This window comes from Podarcis vaucheri (assembly GCF_965113315.1).
Source record: "Podarcis vaucheri genome assembly, chromosome: 3".
Taxonomy (NCBI): domain Eukaryota; kingdom Metazoa; phylum Chordata; class Lepidosauria; order Squamata; family Lacertidae; genus Podarcis; species Podarcis vaucheri.
Genome location: NC_138761.1, coordinates 109,134,532 through 109,157,863, shown reverse-complemented (window position 1 = coordinate 109,157,863; position 23,332 = coordinate 109,134,532). Strand labels below are relative to the sequence as shown.

At 43.8% G+C, this 23,332-nt stretch overlaps 1 protein-coding gene and 1 long non-coding RNA gene across 3 annotated transcripts in view; both read right to left on the bottom strand.

Annotated features, from left to right (window-relative positions):
* The window catches only part of KIF16B (kinesin family member 16B), a 100,333-nt gene extending 94,746 nt beyond the window's left edge, over nucleotides 1-5,587 (bottom strand). For both annotated transcript variants that reach the window (XM_082215408.1, XM_082215409.1), the window contains exon 1: nucleotides 5,523-5,587. In XM_082215408.1, the coding sequence (XP_082071534.1) occupies nucleotides 5,523-5,569 (47 nt within the window). In that variant the 5' untranslated portion in view covers nucleotides 5,570-5,587. The remainder of the gene's footprint in view (nucleotides 1-5,522) is intronic.
* Nucleotides 5,588-12,147: 6,560 nt separating this feature from the next.
* On the bottom strand, nucleotides 12,148-14,125 carry LOC309528361. Its single transcript, XR_014217708.1, has 3 exons — nucleotides 13,446-14,125; nucleotides 12,738-13,208; nucleotides 12,148-12,509 (listed from the first exon to the last, which is right to left on the bottom strand). It is a non-coding gene; the product is annotated as an uncharacterized lncRNA (long non-coding RNA).
* Nucleotides 14,126-23,332: the final 9,207 nt, after the last annotated feature.

Sequence of the window (23,332 nt, the reverse complement as noted above, 5' to 3'; positions counted from 1 at the left end):
CCTTATTTCCAATTTTCAGTGTGATATCTTACAATGGTCCATTAACTACAGTGGTGCCCTGCAAGACGAATGCCTCGCAAGACAAAAAAACTTGCTAGACGAAAGGGTTTTGCGGTTTTTGAGCTGCTTCGCAAGACGAATTTCCCTATGGGCTTGCTTCGCAAGACGAAAACGTCTTGCGTTTTTTGCAAGTTTGTTTCCTTTTTCTTAACACCGTTAATACAGTTGCGACTTGACTTCGAGGAGCAACTCATAGAACGCGGTGTGGTAGCCTTTTTTGAGGTTTTTGGTGATTTTTGAAGCTTTTCCAAAACTTTTCCGACACCGTGCTTCGCAAGACGAAAAATTCGCTAGACGAAAAAACTCGCGGAACGAATTAATTTCGTCTTGCGAGGCGCCACTGTACTGGTGCTACTTTGTAATCCATCCTCTTGAGACAAAGTTTCATTGAAGCTGCAAAAGAGATCAGATGGGTTCAACAGTCACTCAAAATAGAACATATCTCAGAAGCACTACCATGGAATATGGTGCTTGTGTAAAAGACAGTAGCCTGTCTATTGCAGAAGAAGAAGAAGAAGAAGAAGAAGAAGAAGAAGAAGAAGAAGAAGAAGAATTTATTATTTATACCCTGCCCATCTAGCTGGGTTTCCCCAGCCACTCTGGGCAGCTTCCAACAAAATATTAAAATACAATAGTGCATCAAACATTAAAAGCTTCCCTAAACAAGGCAGCCTTCAGATGTCTTCTAAAAGTCTGGTAGTTGTTTTTCTCTTTGACATCTGGTGGGAGGGCGTTCCACAAGGCGAATGCCACTACCGAGAAGGCCCTCTGCCTGGTTCCCTGTAATTTGGCTTCTTGTAGCGAGAGAACCGCCAGAAGGCCTTCGGAGCTGGACCTCAGTGTCCGGGCGGAATGATGGGGGTGGAGATGCTCCTTCAGGTATACTAGACCAAGGCCATTTAGGGCTTTAAAGGTCAGCACCACCACTTTGAATTGTGCCTGGAAACGTACTGGGAGCCAATGTAGGTCTTTCAAGACTGGTGTTATGTGGTCTCAGCGGCTGCTCCTAGTCACCAGTCTAGCTGCCGCATTCTGGATTAGTTGTAGTTTCCGGGTCACCTTCAAAGGTAGCCCCACATAGAGGAGATTGCAGTAGTCCAAGAGGGAGATAACTAGAGCATGCACCACTCTGGCGAGACAGTCTGCAGACAGGTAGGGTCTCAGCCAGAGTACCAGATGGGGTTGGTAAACAGCTGCCCTGGACACAGAATTGACCTGCGCCTCCATGGAAGAGCAAATATTTAATTCTACCAGCCTTTAAAAATGTAAATGTGTTTACAAGTTGGGCATATGATTTCAATATCTCCACCGACCATGGAAATAAATGTTAAGTATCCTTAGGTAGGAAAACCCAGCTCTCCACTCTGGTTTGTGCAGAGATGCAGTATTCTTCACCAATACTTTCTGAAGCCTCTCTTAATACTTATAGTAACCAAATTGCTCCCATTCCAGCTTTCAGTTTATAGCAGGGAGGAGCATGAAATCACGAGTCCTGAAAGTCTGATAACTTCAGAGAAGTATTACCAAAATTACAACTCCACTCCAAATTACCAATACTTCACCTTCAACAAAGTTACTTCCAATAACAACTTTTTAAATAAAAGATCTCCAAACTGGCAACATCCCCTTTTCAATTAAATTCAGGGGGGGTGGGGAAACACATCAACCAAGGTTTTGTTTTTTTGTTAATCAATCTGAAATCAATAGCAATAGAAAATATTTCTGAAATTGTCAAAGTTGTTGAGTCTCAAGTAAAGTTAACATACAAGAAAGGAAAGCACTTTCAGACCCCCAGAAAATAAATCAATGTTGTGGCACCAGAGAACCCCTAAACTGTGGGACATCCCCTCTTTGAAAAAAGCAGCAAATGCCCAAGGCTGTTTTGAGTTCAGAGCACATGCTTTTAGATGTATCATGTTCTGTCGCAAAGCAGCAGCGTTGTGTTCAGAGAGTGGGAATGCAACTTAGGTAACACTTATACCCAAGGATAACAATTTAAATGTTGTTAGCCGCTCTAGGGAAGAATGGGATACAAAAACAAAACAATATCATCTAAAAGTAGCTGATAGGGCATTTCTTGTGCAGTCATGAGCTGACTACAGTGGTGCCCCGCAAGACAAATGCCTCGCAAGACGGAAAACTCGCTAGACGAAAGAGTTTTCCGTTTTGGAGGTGCTTCGCAAAACGAATCTCCTATGGACTTGCTTCGCAAGACAAAAATGTCTTGCGAGTTCCTGCGGGGTTTTTTCCTCCCCCCCCTTTTTCTAAGCCGCTAAGCCGCTTATCAGCTGATCCGATAAGCTGATAAGCCGCTAATAGCGCTAATCCTTTAATCCGTCAATGGGCTTGCTTCGCAAGACGAAAAAACTGCTAGACGAAGAGAATCACGGAACGGATTCTTTTCGTCTTGCGAGGCACCACTGTAGTCTGTTCTGCTTCAACAACATGGGCCACGTTCAAGGCTCTTGTGTTAATTTACAGGGCCTTAACAACATGGGTCAAGGATATCTTAAGGACTGCCTGATCCCTTATATCATGGCCCAATCACTGAGATCTTTGGGGCTCATAACTTCTGGAAACTGTACATTCAGTCTAATGGGTCAAAGTCTGTGGATCTCCCTCCCAGCTGAGATTAGACAGCTCCTTGCTGAACTTCAGGCCCATGACCATTACTTTGTTGTTGTTGTTCCAGCAGGCATTTTAAGGTAGTGTTTGTTTTATTGTCCCATTTTCTGTGGATTTTTTTAATGTACACCACTTAGAAATGCAAATTAATTGTGTGGTATATAAATATCTTAAATAAAATAAGCCAACAATGGCCAGTGTTTTGTTCAGTAGTGCTACAAGAATAGAGTTCTGTTATGCTCCAAAAACTGCAAGCAGCAGCTATGGAAAATCCTTGTTTGTGTATTTTCAAGAACTTAAAACACATTTTCAAGAAGGTTACATAAAGATAAATGCTGTGAGCTTTATTGACTTTGTTTCAAAGCAAAAGATGCATGTACCACATTTACAGATTATTTAAAAAGCACTCTGTCATGATCCCTATATACTGTATGCAACCACTTCTGTGTGTGTTGAGCATCTATGTGTACCACAACCACAAGATCCCACACTGCTTGAATAAGGTTATTGAGTTCCAACAGATTAAACACACAGAACTGTTAAGGACAGAATGTTTTCTAATGCCAAGGAGAAGGATTACCTGTCCAATATCTTTTCAATCTTAGACACTGAAATCTCATTATACTGCTTACTTCTTTCAAATTAAATTTCACCACACTAGTTTCATTCATTGAAATTATACCCCTTAAATTACCTTTTCTAAATCCTGTCAGACTGGGAAAACAACACAGTTCTACTCACAAAGAATCATACAATTTTAGAATTGGAAGGAAGCCCAAGGGTCATCCAGTCCAACCCCCTGCAATGTGTGTAGGGCATATGTATGCAGAATGATGAACAGGGTTAACTGCTTTTAGCTCCACCTCAGCTTCATTTATTACCGTATTTTTCGCCCTATAGGACGCATTTTCCCCCCTCCAAAAATGAAGGGGAAATGTGGGTGCGTCCTATGGGGCGAATACAGGCTCTCGCTCTCCAGGCTTCAGAAAGCTCTGCACAACCCTCCGGAGCCAGGCGCCAAGCCGCGCCGGCCTCCGGAGGGTCGCGCAGAGCTGCCTGCATTTCAAAGCCTCTTCAGCGCGCCCAGGCTTCGCACAGCTGTCCGCAAGCCTGGGGAGACCAGCGCGGCTCCCTAGGCTTGCGGATAGCAGGCTGTTCTGGGGGCTGGGGTCGGGGGAAGCTCGAGCTTCCCCCGCGCCAGCCCTGTGCCTGGGGGGGGATTTTTTTTTTCTTTATTCCCCCCCCCCAAAAAAAACTAGGTGTGTCCTATAGGGCGGTGCGTCCTATGGGGCGAAAAATACAGTATTTCAGTAACCACACATGTGAGGGAAAAACCCCAATGCATTTTCACAAGTAGGTGCTCAACATATTCCCTACACTGGTCACTTGCAAACTCACCCCAGAACAACTACAACTATGTAGGGAGATGCTGAGTTGTGGCACCTTCCCACGCTAAGATGACTTTCGTAACAACTTTGAAACAAATAGATAACATATAGAGCTATAGAGGTGTGATGAAACCCACCTTCCTACATGTCTGGCTGACATCTGCCCTTCCAAAGAACTGACATGAACCTTTAGTGAGTTTGCAAGAAGCCGCCAGGGACAAAACGATCAATCATCACCAGTTTATACAAAAGCACAAGCTCAGCACAAAGCATCATAAAATTACTTTGGCAGAGTTTCACAGCTGGCATGCTTTATTTAAAGGGTGTGTGTGTGAACATATATGCACATTTAAGCATGTAGTGTGTACACCTCCTCAATTGTTGTGGGAAAAGAATGGGGAGGCGTTATGTACGCCACCTTGAACACCTTTGATGAGAGGCAGGCTATAAAGGTGATGAATAAATAAGCAGATAAATAAAAATACATTATACTTTCCCAGATCTAATAAGTTAGGGTGACCAGATTTAAAAGGGGGGGGGGGAGAGAGAACAGATTCTCCTGTGCCCTTTATTTGTTAGTTCCAGGGAAGAGACTCTGGCAGCTGGGGGGGGGGGAGTCAGAGCACCTCCCCAAAATGCCACAGTCACAGGAGCCTCCTTCGCACCTGGCTCCCCAACAGGCGTGACAGCACATGCCACTGTTCTGCTACCCTAGCAATGAGGCTGCCAGCAAAGTTTACAGGGTTTGAACAACAGAGTTCAAAGAGACACCAAGGGTCATCTAGCCCAACCCCCTGCAAGGCAGGAAGCTTTTGCCCAACATGTGGCTTGAACCCCCAGCCCTGAGACCGAACTATCCCAGGATGGTTTACACCGGCATCTCATCCAGCAGGGAGGCAGTTTGTCCTTTTATTACGCAGAAAAAGGGCATTTCGAGCAGGTGCCCTTGTCTTGTTTTGTTTTCCTTGTGGGTGCCACTCTGCCAGAACCTCTTCCGTAGAAGGAACGAATAAAAAAGGCATAGCTCGGTCGGTCGCTACAGCAAGGAGATTCCCGGTCTCAAAGTCGTGGGTTCGAGTCGCACGTTGGGCAAATGACCCCCGCCTTGCAGGGGGTCGGACTAGATGACCCCCCCCCCCACTCTCCGATTCTAAGAAAGAGGGAAACTGTTCTCTCTTCTCAATCTCATTATACCAATTACTCTTTTTTCGGTTTTTTTGTTTTGTCCCCCACCCCCCGCCCCCAGCCCATCATTGCGCCACGACACGCACCCGGGAGCTGACAGGTGAGGGAACAAGTTCTGCGCGTGCGCGTGACAGTCGCGGCCGGGCGGGGGAGGGAAGACCCACGAGGGGAGAACGCGGGGGAAAAGCGAGCGCGGGGGGCGGAGTGCGTGAGGGGAGGGGGCGGAGGGCACGAGCTCCTCTCACTCGGCTCTGGCTGCCTCACCTGCGGTTTATGGGCCGGACTCGGACAGCCACCTTCACCGACGCCATGGCGCCGAGACCCCCCCCCTGCCTACTCCTCGTCGCTCTCCCGGACGCGGCCCGCTCCGTCCGGCGGCTCCCCGCGCGCTGCCAAAGGCCGCCCTCCGCCTCGCCCCGCCCTTCAGCCGCCCCGCGCGCCGCTTTCGACTCCCGCAGCACCGCCCTGCAGCGCCGGGCGCCGATGGTGTAAGGGTGCCGCCGGCGGACAAACGCCGCCGAACGCGTTGCGCGATCACCCGCCTGGCCCGGACCCTGGGGAGGACCCCGCGGCTCTCGGAGGCGCGCGAGAGAAGCGGGGTAGGGGGTGGGTCAGGCCCAGGTTAAAGCGGCGGGAGGGGGGGTGATAGAATCGTAGGCTTGGAAGGGGGACCCCACCCCCCAGCGTCGTCGAGTACAGCCCAACCCCCCGGCAAGGTAGGAATATGCACACACGCACATGGCGATCGAACCTGCAACCTTGGCATTATCAGCAAGCGCCACAGGTCTGGGCAACCGAGGTAAAATGCCAACAGCAGGAGTTGGAAGGGACCTCCTGGGGTCATCTAGGCCAACCCCCTACAAGGCAGGAATATGCACACACACACACACACACAGATTGAACCTGTTCAATGAGATTGAGTGTTTGGGGGGGGGGAGGGAGGCTCGGTTAATTTCATTGTACACGGGTGGCGCTGTGGGTTAAACTACAGAGCCTAGGACTTGCCAATCAGAAAGTCGGCGGTTCGAATCCCCACAACGGGGTGAGCTCCCGTTGCTCGGTCCCTGCTCCGGCCAACCTAGCAATTCAAAAGCACGTCAAAGTGCAAGTAGATAAATAGGTACCGCTCCGGCAGGAAGGTAAGGCGTTTCTGTGCGCTGCTCCGGTTTGCCAGAAGCGGCTTAGTCATGCTGACCACATGACCCGGAAGCTGTACGCCGGCTCCCTTGGCCAATAAAGCGAAATGAATGCCACAACCCCAGAGTCGGCCACGACTGGACCTAATAGCCAGGGGTCCCTTTACCTTTACACAGGTTGTACATTGACAATAAAGGTATTATCATCATCATCATTATTATTATTACCTGCAACCTGGGCATTAACAGCAAGTGCCACAGTTCTGGTAAAACGTCAACAGCAGCAGGAGTTGGAAGTGGAAACCCCGGGTGTCATCAAGTCCAATGCACACCCACCCACCCACCCCCCCCAGCAAGGCAGGAATATGCACACCCACCCATGGGGATCGAACCTGCAAGCTGGGCATTATCAGCAAGTGCCACAGGTCTGGGCGACTGTGGTAAAATGCCAGCAGCAGGAGTTGGAAGGGACCCCCCAGGCGTCATCAAGTCCAGCCCCCCCTGCAAGGTAGGATTATGCATGCACACACAGGGATCAAACCTGCAGACTTGGCAAGCGCCACAGGTCTGGGCAACCGGGGTAAAATGCCATCTAGCCCAACCCCCTGTGAGGCAAGGAAGTTGTTTTGCCCATCATGGGGCTCGGAACCATGATCCAAATCAGGCCCGTGGCGCACCTAGTCCAGGGATGGAAAGAAACACCAGGATGTGAGTGGTGCAGAAGCTGTCAAAAGTCAGGTGTCATCCTTAGCTTAAAAAAAAAAAATCTAGAAAAACCTGGGCAAGGTGCTGGCAGGAAGAACCAACTGCACAAATGTAAGAAGGGGGGTGCCTGGCTTGCCGGTAGTACAGTGGTACCTCAGGTTACATACGCTTCAGGTTACATACTCTGTTAACCCAGAAATAGTGCTTCAGGTTAAGAACTTTGCTTCAGGTTGAGAACAGAAATCATGCTCTGGCGGCAGCAGGAGGCCCCATTAGCTAAAGTGGTGCTTCAGGTTAAGAACAGTTTCAGGTTAAGTACGGACCTCCGGAACGAATTAAGTACTTAACCCGAGGTACCACTGTACATGTGAAAAAGATCTAGGGGTCTTAGTATACCACAAGCTTAACATGAGTCAACAGTGTGATGCAGCAGCAAAAAAAGTTCATGTTGTTCTAGGCTGCATCAACAGAAGTATAGTGTCCAGATCAAGGGAAGTAATAGTGGCACTCTAGTCTTCTTAGTCAGACAACACCTGGAATACTGTGTCCAATTCTGGCCACCACAATTTAAGAAGGATGTTGACAAGCTGGAATTTGTGCAGAGGAGGGCAGCCAAGATGATCAAGGGTCTGGAAACTAAGCCTGTTGAAGGAGCTGGGTATGTTTAGCCTGGAAAAGTGGAAACTGAGAGGAGATATGATAGCCATCTTCAAATATCTCAAGGGCTTTCACATGGAAGATGGAGCAAGCTTGTTTTCTCCTGTTCTGGAGGGTAGGACTCGAATAAATGCATTCAAGTTAGAAGAAAGGAGATTCTGACCAAACCTCAGGAATAACTTTCTTATAGTCGGAATTAATGACAGAAGAAGCTCTCTGGATAACTTGGGCATCTAACTCTGGCTTTTCAAATCTTACTCCACACATCTAATGGGAGGGGGCAGTTGAACAAAATTCAGAGCAAGTTCACAGTTTAAATTGGGTGAGAGGCAGAGCTCAGAGTTGGAGGAAGGTGAGGCACTCTCTTCAATGCTAGTTTTAAGTGCATGGCTTTAAAAGAGGATTAGACACATTCATGGAAGATAAGTCTATCAGTAATTACTAGCCATCATTGCTAAGTTCTGTCTCTGCTGTCAAATGCTGGGATATGCAAGTGCAGAGAGTTCTACTGCTCAGCCCCCAATATCTTCCCGCACAGATGCTGGTCTAGACGTGCCTTTGGCCGGCCTCTGCTTATGTTCTTAAGAATATTTATTCATTTCCCTCCCTTCTGATGCAAAAGCGCCGCTGGGGGCTATTTACAACATTTGCAATGGAAACGTTATAAAAACAATAATATTTAAAAATAACCAGCCCAGGAGGCGGGAACAGCAGTTAAAACCACCAATGAAAACAGTATCTGCCACATAGGAATAAAATGGACTTTAATCACGTAGGGTGAGGGCCAGCTAGGGACAAGGCATTCCAGAATTGGGCTGCCTCTCCTTCCCTTTGGGGATGAGGCAGTAGCTGTGCATCTCAAGGCAGGGCTGGGAGCGACCTCTGCTCCAAATCCCGCTCAAATGCGCTTCTGTCCTAGATCGGATCCAGAGAATGGCTTTTCCTTTGGATCTTAGTGAAAGGGTCGGGGATATGGAAAGATGCAGTAGTTGCAGGATTCCTGCAACGTGATCCCATGGGCATGTGCACAGCAACATCTTTGCAGCCGCATCCTGGACTAGCTGGAATTTCTGCAATCTTTTCAAAGGTTGGGCCACATTCAGGTAGTCATTCAGGTCACTGTTCTTCAACCGTGAGTCCTCAGATGTTTGTTGGACTACAACTCCCATCATCCACCACCAGCTTAGCCAATGGTCAGGGATGATGGGAGTTGTAGTCTGGTAACACATGGGACCCAAGTTTTAAGAACACCAACCCAGGTAAAAGCCAAGTGAAGGAGCACCCAGGCTGTCAACCTGAGGAGTACTACCCCATCCGAAACAGAGCTCAATGGCAATTTCAAAGTCCATTTATTGCCTAACCAGGAGTACCTCTGACTTGCTGGGATTAAGCTTCAATTTGTTAGCCCTCATGCAGCCCTTAACTGCATGAGATCCGTTCAAAGTGTCAACAGCTTCCTTGGTATTACAGTGGTACCTCGGGTTACATACACTTCAGGTTACATACGCTTCAGGTAACAGACTCCGCTAACCCAGAAATAGTACCTTGGGTTAAGAACTTTGCTTCAGGATGAGAACAGAAATCGTGCTCCAGCGGCAGCAGGAGGCCCCATTAGCTAAAGTGGTCCTTCAGGCTAAGAACAGTTTCAGGCTAAGAACGGACCTCCGGAATGAATTGAGTACTTAACCCGAGGTACCACTGTATATGAAAGGGACTTGGGCAGGTGGGAACTTCCCTCAAGGCTAGCTCTAATGTAATACCCAGGAAATGTAAATCAGAACTTTTATATTGGGTTGATTTAGACAGTTCCCTCCCCCTTGGCTCATTTTGATGTTTCTTTCTGAGGTACGGTGCTGGTGGGAATGAGCACAAGGAACGGTCTGTGCGCAGAATTCAGTTTTTAAACTTGACAAAGAAAGCTGTGCCAAAATTGATTTCCCAAACTAGCAGCCATCATTGAGGCCTTCCCAGAGTTGTCATGGATCACAGAAAGCAGCATTGTGAGCAAGCAGCTTGAGGGTGCGCTGCTCAATTTGCTCCAAGCTGTGAAACTGCCATCTCCCCCCCCCACCCCATTTCCTCCCTCTCCAAGATTGATCTGTGGCTCATGAAATATCAGCAAGATGCTCTTATTCAGGGAAAGCTTTGAAGGCAATGTCATCTCACAGCTGTAGATCAGCCCATCTCCAGAACTATCCTTTCCTTTGATCCCTGATCCTGAGCACTTGGGGGGGGGAACTGCTGATCAACCCATCAGCTGATCCATTCTGTCACTCTTTAAAACTCTCTCTATGTGGAGCACCAGGGATGCCACAGCATTCTTCATTTCTTGCTGAGCCTCATGCTGTTATTAGCTATCGCTGATAGCCTTTTTTTAAAAAAAAAATTTGCCTCCACTCTAAGGATTTTACTGCCCATTGTTTACATTTTGTCCTCCTGTCATCCACTCCTTGTACCACATACTCAATAGTGTATTAAGAGTCACCAATCATGTTTTCCTCCGTCAGCTTCCCAGGGAAGATGGCATTGATTTCATAGGAACCGTGCATTTGTGTGCCAGCCTTGAAACATTCATCTTCCTAAAACACCGGTAGAGCTTGCATACACATGGCCCTCAAATGGCTATGCATGTGAACATGCTGCAGTAACTATTTTGTTCTTGTGGAGTCCTAGGCAAGAGGGCACGTGGTGCAATTTTCTCTTTCCTGCAGAGGGGACTTGCATTTTTTAAAAAAAGTTTTAAAGGCAAAAAAAAACCCTATAAGAATTTCAGGTATTATGTAATTATTCAGCACCCAAAGTTTTATCGCCCTATCACTCTGCCAGGCATCTCACTGTAATAATTATGCATTTCAAAACAAGCAACTTTCCCTCCCTCTAGTGGTCTACCTGGTGCATTGGCAAATCTGAAGACTTCCAGTAAGACCAAATAAATTTAACAGCACACGAACGGAGCATTATTTTGCAAGAAATACAAATACGTAAAATACACAACTTCATGGGTAGAAATGCACATGCATTTTTATTATCTGCACAGCAAAGGGCTGCAGAGTACACGAAGCTGATACAGAAATATTTGAAGATAATGAAAATCCTCAGTCAAAATACCACTGAAGACAATGGATATTTTTATAACACCTCTCTGGGGTGGGGGTGGGGGCTGGATTTAGATCCAGGCAAAAATTATTTCAGAGTAGATGATCATTATAAATCCCATTTTTGCTTAAATTCCACAATAGAAGCCTGGGGCTTTTCAGATATATGCAGATATATTTTCAGGCTGTTGCTATAATTCGGAATCTGTTAATGACTCCTTTTCAGACATTTTTAAAGCAGACCCATCCATGAAGCTTTCCATTCTTAATATGCCACTAAAGCTTATAATGTGTGCAAATTTCTGCACCTCAGGCAGCTCTTAGGAAATGAGCATATTATTCTGATTTAACTATCAGAAAGACTCTGAGTGGATTAATTGGATGAATTAATTGTGTAGACTAGAGTGGAAGATTGAAGACATCTAATTTCGAAACAAGTGCAACTGTAGCATCTTTACTGTTCCTCCCTTATTAATTTTCCTGTCTACAAATCATGGAACCCTGAAGATGTATAGAATCAAACACCCCTCTTTGGAATCCTACATCGCTTTTCCAGTGGCATAGAGGAGATGTTGTACCCTAGTCGTTTTAATGGCAGAGCAACATCCTTCACTGAAATAAATAAGGCAAGCCTCTGGTGGTTACTGGGTGGGTTCTGTGTTCTTATCCTGTCCTCTGTATTCAGAATTACTCACTAGATTGAGTTGGTAGTCTTTTACATGGCTGGGGGTGAGGGATTGTACCCTGAGCCTAGTTTCACCTAGAAGGCAGGGGAGCCCAACAAGCTGCACCAACAAGCACAAAACAACCCCTCCGCAGCGCCACATATCCAACATTGGAAAATGACAGTGACCTCTCCTACCTTTCCACAAGGTCAGACATTGATGCCAAAATCCAGCATCGCCTGAGCTCTGCGAGTGCGGCTTTCTCCCGATTGAAGTGCAGAGTGTTTGAGGACTTTCGCAGGGAAACCAAAATGCTTGTTTACAAAGCTATTGCACTACCAACCTTACTGTATGCTTGTGAAACGTGGACCACTTATAAACGCCATCTCCGACTCCTTGAAAGATTCTATTAACGGTGTCTCCAAAACATTTTGTACATCACTTGGGAAGACAGGCGAACTAATGACAGTGTACTGGAAGAAGCAAAGATCACCAGTGTCGAAGCAATGATTCTTCAACATCAGCTTCACTGGATTAGTCATGTTGTTTGGATGCCTGATTATCATCTTCCAAAGCAAGTACTCTATTCTGAACTTACAAATGGTAAGCATAATGCTGGTGGTCAACAAAGGAGATTCAAAGACTCTCTCGTGGCAAATCTTTAAAAAATGTAGTATAAACCCCGACAACTGGAAAGCACTTGCCTGTGAGTGCTCTAATTGGAGAACAGCCTTTACCAAAGGTGTCCTGGGCTTTGAAGATGCTCAAACTCAGGATGAAAGGGAGAAACACACTAAGTGGAAGGCATGCTTGGTAAATCCTCACCATGATCAACTCCCGCCTGGAAACTTATGCCCCTACTGTGGAAGGGTGCGTGGATCCAGAATTGGCCTCCACAGTCACTTATGGATTTGCTTTTTAAACCGTGTTTATGGAAGACAATCTTACTCTGCTACGAGTGTTCGCCAAAGAAAGAAGAAGGTACAGTGGTACCTCAGGTTAAGTACTTAATTCGTTCTGGAGGTCCGTACTTAACTTGAAACTGTTCTTAACCTGAAGCACCACTTTAGCTAATGGGGCCTCCTGCTGCTGCCGCACCGCCGGAGGACAATTTCTGTTCTCATCCTGAAGCAAAGTTCTTAACCCCAGGTACTATTTTTGGGTTAGTGGAGTCTGTAACCTGAACCGTATGTAGCCTGAGGTACCACTGTAGTCTTTTACATGGCTGGGGTGGAGAACTGTACCTTGAGCCTAGTTTCACCTGGAAGGCAGGGGAGCCCAGAGGGAGGGTGAGAGGGAAACACTAAAATGGATGAAGTGATGATGGAAAGATGACTGAGGGGTGCCCTCTGCAGCCAACCAGTTCAGATCAGGAGTGACTTATCCTTACACTAGCAGCCTGCCACAGAGGGAGGGAACATGAGGTGGCAAAGATGGGTGGGAGTGGTCTCACTGAGTTTTGCCACTGGTCCTGCTCACTGCTGGCATTTGGTCCCTGACAGATTACTCCTAGGAGAATGCAGCCCTCAACGGAAAAAAAGGTTCCCCACCTCTGGCTATGATTTGTAAAGACAACAACAACAAGGAGCTGTTCCCCAGGCACCAGACAATTAGCATGGATATACAAGTCAAATACCTTTTACATTTTTGATATAATTTGCATGGAACCAGACAGACATTATAATATGCAGCCTTTGTACAGTGGTACCTTGGGTTACATATGCTTCAAGGTCACATACGCTTCAGGTTACACACTCCGTTAACTCATAAATAGTGCTTCAGGTTAAGAACTTTGCTTCAGGATAAGAACACAAATCGGGCTCTGGCGGCAGCAGGAGGCCCCATTAGCTAAAGTGGTGCTTCAGGTTAAGGACAGTTTCAGGTTAAGAACGGACCTCCGGAACGAATTAAGTACTTAACCCGAGTTACCACTGTACAGTGGTTTCAAGTGTTCAAAGCATTTCACGTGCATTATCTAGTCGCAATCCTTACAACAACCCTGTATGACAGGCTGGTATTATTATCCTCCGTTTCGCTGTTGGGTTTGGGGAGGGTGAATGAAGCAGAGAAGAGAGAGAGTGTGTGCTCAGCAACTCTGTTCACAGATTTCTGATTTGGGAAATTGTACGATGTGGTTTCAGCATACAGTTCTTTAGAAACAGCATTAAAAAGGGAAGTTCTGAGCCTAGCCTGTACCCACTAAACCACATTGTCATAATTGGTGAAGTAAGATTCAGCCACAGAATGAGGAGGCAGGGAAACTCATCTCGTCCTTCAACTCAGCCCTGGATCGAGATCTTCCCTCAAACACTTGTGTCAAGTCAAGACACGTTCTCATTGCTCAGGGAAACACCTGACAGGAATAGATAAAGAGATGCGTTCTTATTAATGGTGTTTAAACGAGTGCTTACTCCCATAAAGACTCAGAGACCCTTGGCAGATGCTTGCAGGATATGTTCCGGCTGACAATTGGCAGCTGGCCACAGAGAAGCATTGTGTACAGAAGCTGGAAGATTTACAGAACAGCTAATAAATATCAAGCATCTGCGAGAGTCAAACAGACCTTGAGGATCCATATGGTTCTAAGGCTGTGTCAGGAGATAATTCACTTCCCCCAGGACTTGACCCTTGCCTTGCTGAAGAAAGGGGTAAAGTCTGCAGTTAATGATGCTATTTGTAAATATGCCAACTCAGAAATAAGCCCCACTGGTCATAAGAAGAACTTTGCTGCATCGGGCCAGTGTCCCGTCTAATCCAGTATCTGATTTTCATATTGGCCAACTAGTTGCCTATTGGAAGCCCACACGCAGAAACCGAGGGCAGCATGCCAGCAATATGTTCAAAGGCATCCTGACTGAAAGCACAAGTTGAACGTTCCCATCAGTAGTAGTCACCAGTAGCCTTATTTACTTGACTTGTATGAGGGCTGTGCAAGAAGAAGGAAGAAAAGCCAGGTGGTTACAGTCTGTGAGGTAGTTTCTCACATGCAAGGTGTGGAGACAATTGCTCCTTCAAATTTTGGGTGTGCCTTCAGCATTCAGCAATTGGTGGAAATAGACAGATTGGTACTGTTTAAGATGTCTGAAACTAAATGGCTAGTTTGTGCTCAGGTGAGGAACAAATAGAAGTGGCAGTGTGGAAATAAATGTAACCCACTGAAACAATACATCATATTTGTAATTCAAACATGAATGACCATCCCAGCAACTTGCCCAGTACTAATTTGCTTTGAAACTATGTAGTCTGATATTAATATTAGATACACCTATAATAATTATAAGGCAGCTGGGGCACTTAACACTCACCTATTTTTAAATTAGAAAGCATCTTCAGTAGAGCTTCCTTGTGGTTTAGTTCGGTGTAATTTCTAAAGAAGATGTTCCATTCTTCTACAGATTTATTAGTGAAATGACCTTCCCAAGTTTCCATTAGACAGTAGATGCTGCTGTGATTTCAAATGAAATAGATCCCCATATCTGTAGCATTCAGGATTAATGCACCAGCCTCACGTCAGCCCTGGCAAAAGGTTGAAGACTCATCACCGTTCCCTGGCAACACAGAACTAAGAAGCTCTAAGCCTAAGGAATGTTAACAATGCTTATGCATTGTAATAACCCTTCTCTCAGCCCTCCAGATTTCCTGCTTTCATACCTGTTTCCCTTGGGTGAAAATCATAATTCTCGGTGTGACTTAGTAGAGACTTTTCTTTCAGTTTCCCAAGGAAATAAATTATAACGTTCCTCCTATTTTTACACATATTGTGTGGAGCAAATCTGTTCTTTAACCTACAGGCAGACATTTAATTATATTAATATATGAGGATAGAAAGATCAATACTAGAACTGAAAGATATATGCAATTAATGAATCAGTGAGTCACCCCTATTCTTTGTAGATTATGTTTGCTCAGATTTTAACTAGTGTTATTACCTGGTAGGTGTGCAAGGGTGATTTACAACTAAATCACACTTGGAGAAAACCCACTGATATTGATAGACAAGTTAGCTGTATATCTTGATAGGTTAATTTTTGAACAATGAATTATTTGTCTTCATTACCGAGTTAAAGAAAACTATTATCTTCATTAAGTATCATTGAAATATTGAATGGAACGGGATCCAGTAGAAATAGCTATATCAAGGAATAATCAAGAATGAAAATTGACACTTTTAAAAATCTGATGCAATTAAATTCACTGCATTGGTTTAATTCCAAACCATGCTGTCCTTTAGAAAATGTCACCCACTGTGGCACAGTTCATTCGTAAGTAGACATTGACTAGCAACAACAAAACTGTAGAAAGCCAATAAGCACAATATTAGATGCAATTAAGAAATGAAACATTTTGCTACTATTTCCAACAAAAAAAGTTATAATGGAGCCAGATGGCACTGTGCCTAATCAATAACGACCCTCTAAATAAACTTAAACAAATTAGAATGCATTTTTAAACCATCTGAATGAAATTAAAACCATCCACAGGTTTCATCTTTAGTGTGCTAGCATGGGGAAATGATAAAATAAGCAAACAGGGAAAAATGCAAACATGAATGGGCTGATAAGGTAGCATTTATTTTTTGGTAAAAGTCATAGATTCCACATGATTGGAATTGGAGCAATAAGTGTATGTTTAAATTTGGCAGAGATGAGATGGTTTTAGTGAAATCGGAGAATGATCAGAGGTGCAAGGAGAACTTTTTGTGAACTCAATAACCAAATGTTGACCACATCAACATAATGTTTTCACCACCCATAAACCACTAGGAGAGTCATGTAGTGTACATGCACTTTATAAGAGCAATGGAAGTGTGGTGGTGATAGGCAAACAACTCCTGGCAGATGTGTTAAGACACAGAGTTTGGGTTATCAAGATCAGATCCTTAGGGGTAGGATTATAGTCTGGAGAGTCATGATGCAGCAATCTGGATTGCCTGGATCAGCCAAGAACCCCATATACATGATGCCTTGAGCTCCGCGTGCATTTTTTTAAAAACAAGTTTCTTTTAAAAAAAAGTGTAACTGTTATAACAGCACAAAAGATATGCAACTGTGCACGGTTAAATTACAGATAGTCAGTACGTTGTAGTAGTTAGAGAAGAAAGTCTACTGTAGAGCATGAGATTCCTGAATCGTAGGGGGTGGGACTAGACAATCCTCGTGGTCCTTTCCAAATCTACAATTCTATGATCCAATGGAATCTCCTCGCAGCCGAAAAACTGACTGGGTGATCTTTACTGAGTTGTTTTAAGGCTAAAACAAGGGTAGGAAGAACCATATGCACTGCCTTGCATTGCTTGGAGGAAAGGGGGGGGGGAGGTTTATATGAGAGAGAGAGAGAGAATTAATGAATAAATATGGAAGTTATTAATTTCTGGGGACACTGTAGCCTCATATCTCAGATCCATGTCAAGGTACAATTAGGATAATTTGCTAGCGAATTGTATGGAAGCCATAAAAATGGATCCCAGAACCTTGTGATTATTATTACTGTTGCTGAAGGCTTCCCCCACCTTAAGGAAACTAAGTCATGGGTGTAGTTGTTGCTATATTTTGTTTTAGGAACATAGGAAGTTCCCTTATCCGAAGTCAATCCATTGGCATGTAACATAGATGGTATAACACTGAGGTATGGTTCTTCCGTCAAGAGGCGGCCCACGTTCCTGAGGCTGATACATACTTTATTTAAAATCAGAAAATGACAAGTGCACTGGATCCACACATTCCCAGCAAATGAAGGAATGAGAAAACTCTGAGGGCACACGGGCAACTTTCATATCACACGCCTGATAATCACAAGGACCTCATTGTTCTTGGGTTGTGCTTTAATGAGTAGCGCTCATTGCTTGCCTCTTTTCTATTCCTCCTCTAAATGATATTTTATTTCTGCATGGCTGATAAAATACAAAGATGGGGGCACGATTTCACGCTTTGCGTGAGATGCAATTAGCTACAAATGTCAAGAAGATAGTACAACTTTATTCATCCCGGTTCATTTAATGAAAGTAATTAGAAGTTTTAAGGACTGCAAGTATCTGTGTCAAAAGTGGCACGAAATGCCATAATAGAAGTGGATAGATGGAAATGTGATGTGGCAAATGAAATGAATCTCGCCATCTGGAGGGAATGATTTACCTCCGTGATAATTTAATGGAAATATGCACACCCATGCTCTGTCTCGAGAGACTAGTCGCATGAAACACCTTGTTGTGCATGACAATCTCTGGATCAGGATCCCATTGTGCAAAAGGCTTTCCCTTGTGAGCTGGAATGTCCCATACCTTAGCTTCCTCCTGAACCCCCAGAATCTGTTCTAGGAAATCTGTTCCTTGTTTAGGGAAGTTTTTAATATTTAATGCTGTATTGTTTTTAACACTCGATTGGGAGCCACCCAGAGTGGGCTGGGGAAACTCAGCCACATGGGTGGGGTATAAATAATAAATTATTATTATTATTATTAATATATTATTAGGAAGCCTCTGGAGAGATTTTTGTGACTACAGGGAGGAGGTGAGAAGCTGAAAGGCCAGTCGAACAAGCATAAATCCTTTGCTTAATCCGAACGATGTCATTGGATGCTATGCAATGTATTTTCCCCACCCTGATTTATAATCAGCAATTGGAAAGGCAGGATGCAATCTATGAATAAATGAATGAATGAATGAATGAATGTGTTAGACCTTAATGTGATTCACTTCCTGGCCTCACAAGATGGAGATCAATTTACATCTAGAATTGATTTATTTATTTATCTGTCAACTCTTTTCTACTCTGCTAAATGCTGGGGTGGGTGTTGGCGGTTCCGAACTGCTGAATGACCCCTTTCATCGCAGGAAAGGAAACAGGGACACCACGCAGGGCCCCACAACAAAATATTGCAATGTGTTGCAAAAGGTTATACAGTGGTACCTCGGGTTACATACGCTTCAGGTTACATACACTTCAGGTTACACACCCCGCTAACCCAGAAATAGTGCTTCAGGTTAAGAACTTTGCTTCAAGATGAGAACAGAAATTGGGCTCCCGCGGCGCGGCAGCAGCAGGAAGCCCCATTAGCTAAAGTGGTGCTTCAGGTTAAGAACAGTTTCAGCTTAAGAACGGACCTCCAGAACGAATTAAGTTCTTAACCCGAGGTACCACTGTATGGGCATGTGGCTGGAAGAACACACACACACTGAAATCAAAGACTCGAGTTCCTGCTCTAACTTGGGTCATGTGCAAAAAATAGTTCTCGAAGATTAATAAGTGCAACCAGTCTGCACGCAACTCAGTGCGGCATAAGGCTTTTGTATTCAGCAGAGTGCTTGTCTCGGGAGGAAGGGACAACTTAAGTAACTTGGCGTTTGTTGCAACCTGAGAGGTAAGGGAGGTTTCTGACTGGGAATCCAAACCAGACTCAGCCCCACCTCTGACTTGTAATATCCACAGTCAGCTACATTGCAGGGCTGTCATAAGCAAGTCTCTCTCTCTCTCAGCACAGTTCCGCAGTCTGCAATAGGAAAAAACAACCCGTGAACAACACTGCAGGGTTGCTGCATGCCACTCTCACAGCTCAACCTGCAGTGCAGGGATAAAAGGAATTACACTGTGCATTTGACCTCAGCAGAAGCGGCTTAGTCATGCTGGCCACATGACCCGGAAGCTGTACGCCGGCTCCCTTGGCCAATAAAGCGAGATGAGCGCTGCAACCCCAGAGTCGGCCACGACTAGACCTAATGGTCAGGGATCCCTTTACCTTTAGCCCCACCTGTCAGCAGTTCAGCATCATTTGGAAGCCTCCTGGGTTGCTGTGGCCACAACATTCTCACCTGTCACCTCCACCCAGTTGATTCCCTTTCCCTTCTTGCCCATTTTCTTTTCCAACAAAAAGATACATTAAAAAAAAGTTCAGCACTCATTACTGAACTTTGGAAATAGAGGGAATTATGACTTGCATTGCGCTCTGCAGAAAAATGTTTCAGTGTGAACTAAATACATAACCTAAACACCAGGTGCCTTATTCATTTGTTCTACATATCTATTAGCATTTACCAGGTTAAAAGAACAATCTGATACACACCTGCTCAGAAGTAAGCCCTGTTGAGTTCAAGGGGACTGAACTCCCCTTGAATATTGGGGAGTGAATATTGGATTGCAGCCTTAGCCCTCCTGTTGAAACTCCTTTTGGGGGAAAAAATATAATTTCTCATTCATAGAAACCAAGACATTTTCTTAACAAACTAATTCCAAGCATTCATCCATCATACTTTAAGGAATGTTTGTTTATTCCTCTGGGCAACTCAAGAGAAATTAAAACAAATATTTTGGTAGTCTTTGTATTTCAATAATTCAAGGCAATATTGTATTGAATAAACATTCTTTGTCTATAGGCATTACTAAACTGCTGACATCACTGGTTCTTCATATTTGCTGAGTCACATACTAATCCTGTCGGGAGAACAGTAATAAAAACTTAACATGCACTCCCTTGCATAACAACTCCATTTATCATGCAAGGCTGAAATCCAGGGAGTAAGCTCTGTTGAACACTGTAGGACTTACTTCTGAGTAAACTGTGCAGGACTGCATTGCACAATATCATTCTGGAAGGGCAAACGTCTGTAACATATCTTTGTCCCTTGACTGCTGAGAAAAACGATTCTGGTTTGCACATTCTTTTTTCTTACCTTACAGTTATATGCTTGAAATCTTCTAAATTAAAATTCAGCTGCTTAATTTGTCACTTGTAGCCATGGGTGAGAGAACCTGTACGCATTCATGGGAGTGTTCGCTGCTCAGCTTTCTTTGATCACTTGTGCTGCTGAAAAGGCCAGTCCCTTTTCAGCTTAAATGCATGCTTCTGGACTGCCACCATTTTCAGGTGGGATTCAATTGCATATACTATAGCAAATACAGGTTGCACAGTTAAAAGTTGATTTGGTGCTTTGTGCAACAGACCCACTCCCCCCCCCCGCCCCAGTTGGACTTTATGCAATAAGGAAAGTGATGTGAAAATGCACTGGAAAGTGAGAGATAACAGTTGGATAACCTTCTCACAAACAGATCAGGATGAATGCCCAATTGAGGCATCTGATCAAGGCCTTTATTTTAAAATGAGCTTAAAGATATATTTGCAAATGTTTGTATGTTTCATGCCAGGCAGAAAGCAGCTGGCTAAGTACTTTGGCAGTTGTTTATCCTCCTGGACAAGGGCCCCCCTGATTTATAGCAGTACCTCAAAGTTGTAAAAGGGAATTACAGGCTGGGAGCAAAGGTTACATTGACCATACATATTACAGAATACAATCAAGCTGCAAAAACACTAATTAAGAGTTGGTAAATAGTAAGATTTATTGTTTAACAGAAAATAATACCATGTGCCTCCCATCAGACTCGAGCCACATCTTCCTAAGGTTAAAGGGCAAGAGCTAATGGGAAAAGCAGCTGGCTGGGAAAGGAGGTTGTAAACTGAAGAGGCTTTTTTGAAGCTGTTTTACTTAGTTCTTTTTTACTTTGCAAAGGCCTTTTCTTCTAAAAAGCTATCTATGTTAATGTATGGGATTTGTTGGCTTAAATGTAATTATGCAAAGGATTTAGAAAGTAAGAAATGTTAGATTTTTATGTTAGATTCTTATTTCATTGATGGCGTGTGAGAATGTGATCTCTGTTTAGATAGAATTTAAAACCATGAGCCATCTGTTTCAGCCATTTGTTTTGGAGTGTAGGGGACGCGGGTGGCGCTGTGGGCTAAAGCCTCAGCGCCTAGGGCTTGCCGATCGAAAGGTCGGCGGTTCGAATCCCCGCGGCGGGGTGCGCTCCCGCTGCTCGGTCCCAGCGCCTGCCCACCTAGCAGTTCGAAAGCACCCCCGGGGGCAAGTAGATAAATAGGTACCGCTTACCAGCGGGAAGGTAAACGGCGTTCCGTGTGCGGCTCTGGCTCGCCAGAGCAGCGTTGTCACGCTGGCCACATGACCCGGAAGTGTCTTCGGACAGCGCTGGCCCCCGGCCAATAGATGTGAGATGGGCGCACAAACCCCAGAGGCTGTCAAGACTGGCCCGTTCGGGCAGGGGTACCTTTACCTTTACCTTTACTTGGAGTGTAGGGGCAAAAGGTGATCTGGTAATTAAGGTGCCTTGTCGAGGCAAATGTAAGATATATGGCTACTTGTCTGCCATTTATGGATAGAAGGAAATAAAGCTCTTTGTCTCCCATAAAAGGTAATAGGAAGTGGGTGTATCTTTTATGATTGGTTCTAGCAAACAGCCAATAGGATTTTTTTTTAATTTTTATTTTTTAATTCATCATTAATACACATATACAAGCATACAAACATACATTTCATACAATCTTTAAGCATGTTCAAACATACTTACACTCAATCCCACAAATAGTTCCTTTCCCCATCACCATCCACCAACCCTTCACCCCACCTTTGTGTTTGACTTCCAATCTACTCAATTACAATTTCTTTCCACTTCTATTACTTTCTTTCACACACCTTTACCCTAATTTCATACTTCTTTTTCTATTACACATTGTTTTCCATCTTATTTGATATTTCAGTATTTGAAACGGAACTTGTTTATTCTAATAGGAGTTCTGATTTTTCGATATGATTTTGCAAGTATCTTTTAAACACCTTCCAGTCCCTATCTATCTTTTCTTTTGAAATCCTTCCAATTTCTTCCATTGTTTTGGATATATTGTAATACTCCAATAATTTGGCAAGCCACTCTGTTTTTGTCGGTATTATACCACTTTTCCAGTTTTTCGCAATCAATAGCCTTGCTGCTACTGTTGCGTATAAATATAAGGTCTTATCTTCTTCCTTTAGGCTTCCTGGTACTATTCCCAATAGAAAACCTTCTGGTGTTTTCCTAAATGAGTATCTAAACATTTTTTTTTCATTTCATTATATATTATTTCCCAAAATTGTTTGATGATTAAACAATTCCATCATATACGTATAATAGTACCCTTTCCCGTGTTGCATCGCCAGCAGATATCGCTACAGTTTTTATTCATTTTTGCTATTCTTTCAGGTGTTAAATACCATCTATGTTGCATTTTAAGGTAATTTTCTTTCAGTATATAACACATGGTGAATTTCATATCTTCTTTCCACAATTTTTCCCATTGTTCAAACATAATATTTTTCCCAATGTCTTGCGCCCATTTAATCATTGATGCTTTAACCAATTCATCCTTTGTTTCCCATTGCAATAATTTTACAATCATTTTAACATTTCAAAACTTGACTTCTTTCCCCCTTTCTGCAGTTCCTTAAATTTATTTTTAATATCTTCTGTATATCTAAATTAACTCAATTTGCTAATTTTTTCATCTAAATATACAGTATACACTTATAAAACTGCAGGTTATTACAATAATCCTGCCAATCTCCTTATCTGTTTACAGTTTATTTGTAAATATTCAATAAACCATTTTCATTCTTTTATAAAAAGTTTAATATCATCATTTCTTATTTTTCTGGTACGTTTTGCCATTTCTGCATATTCCATACGTTTTTGTATCCATTCTTCTTTTGCCAGGACTACTACTACTTTCCATTTTGGGGTGAGTAACATTCTTGCCGCTGTAGTCACATACATGAATAAATTTGTATACAGTTTGGGTAGGTCTGTCCCTGTAATTCCCAGGGTTGTTGTTTTTAATAAACATTATTTTAAACATCTTTTCTCATTCATTATATATAATTTCCCAGTAAGCTTTAACCTTGCTACAAGACCACCACATATGATAAAAAGAACCTTCTTTCTCTTTAAATTTCCAACACTTCGATTTGGATTTAGACATTTTTGCAAATTGTCTTTTCCTTT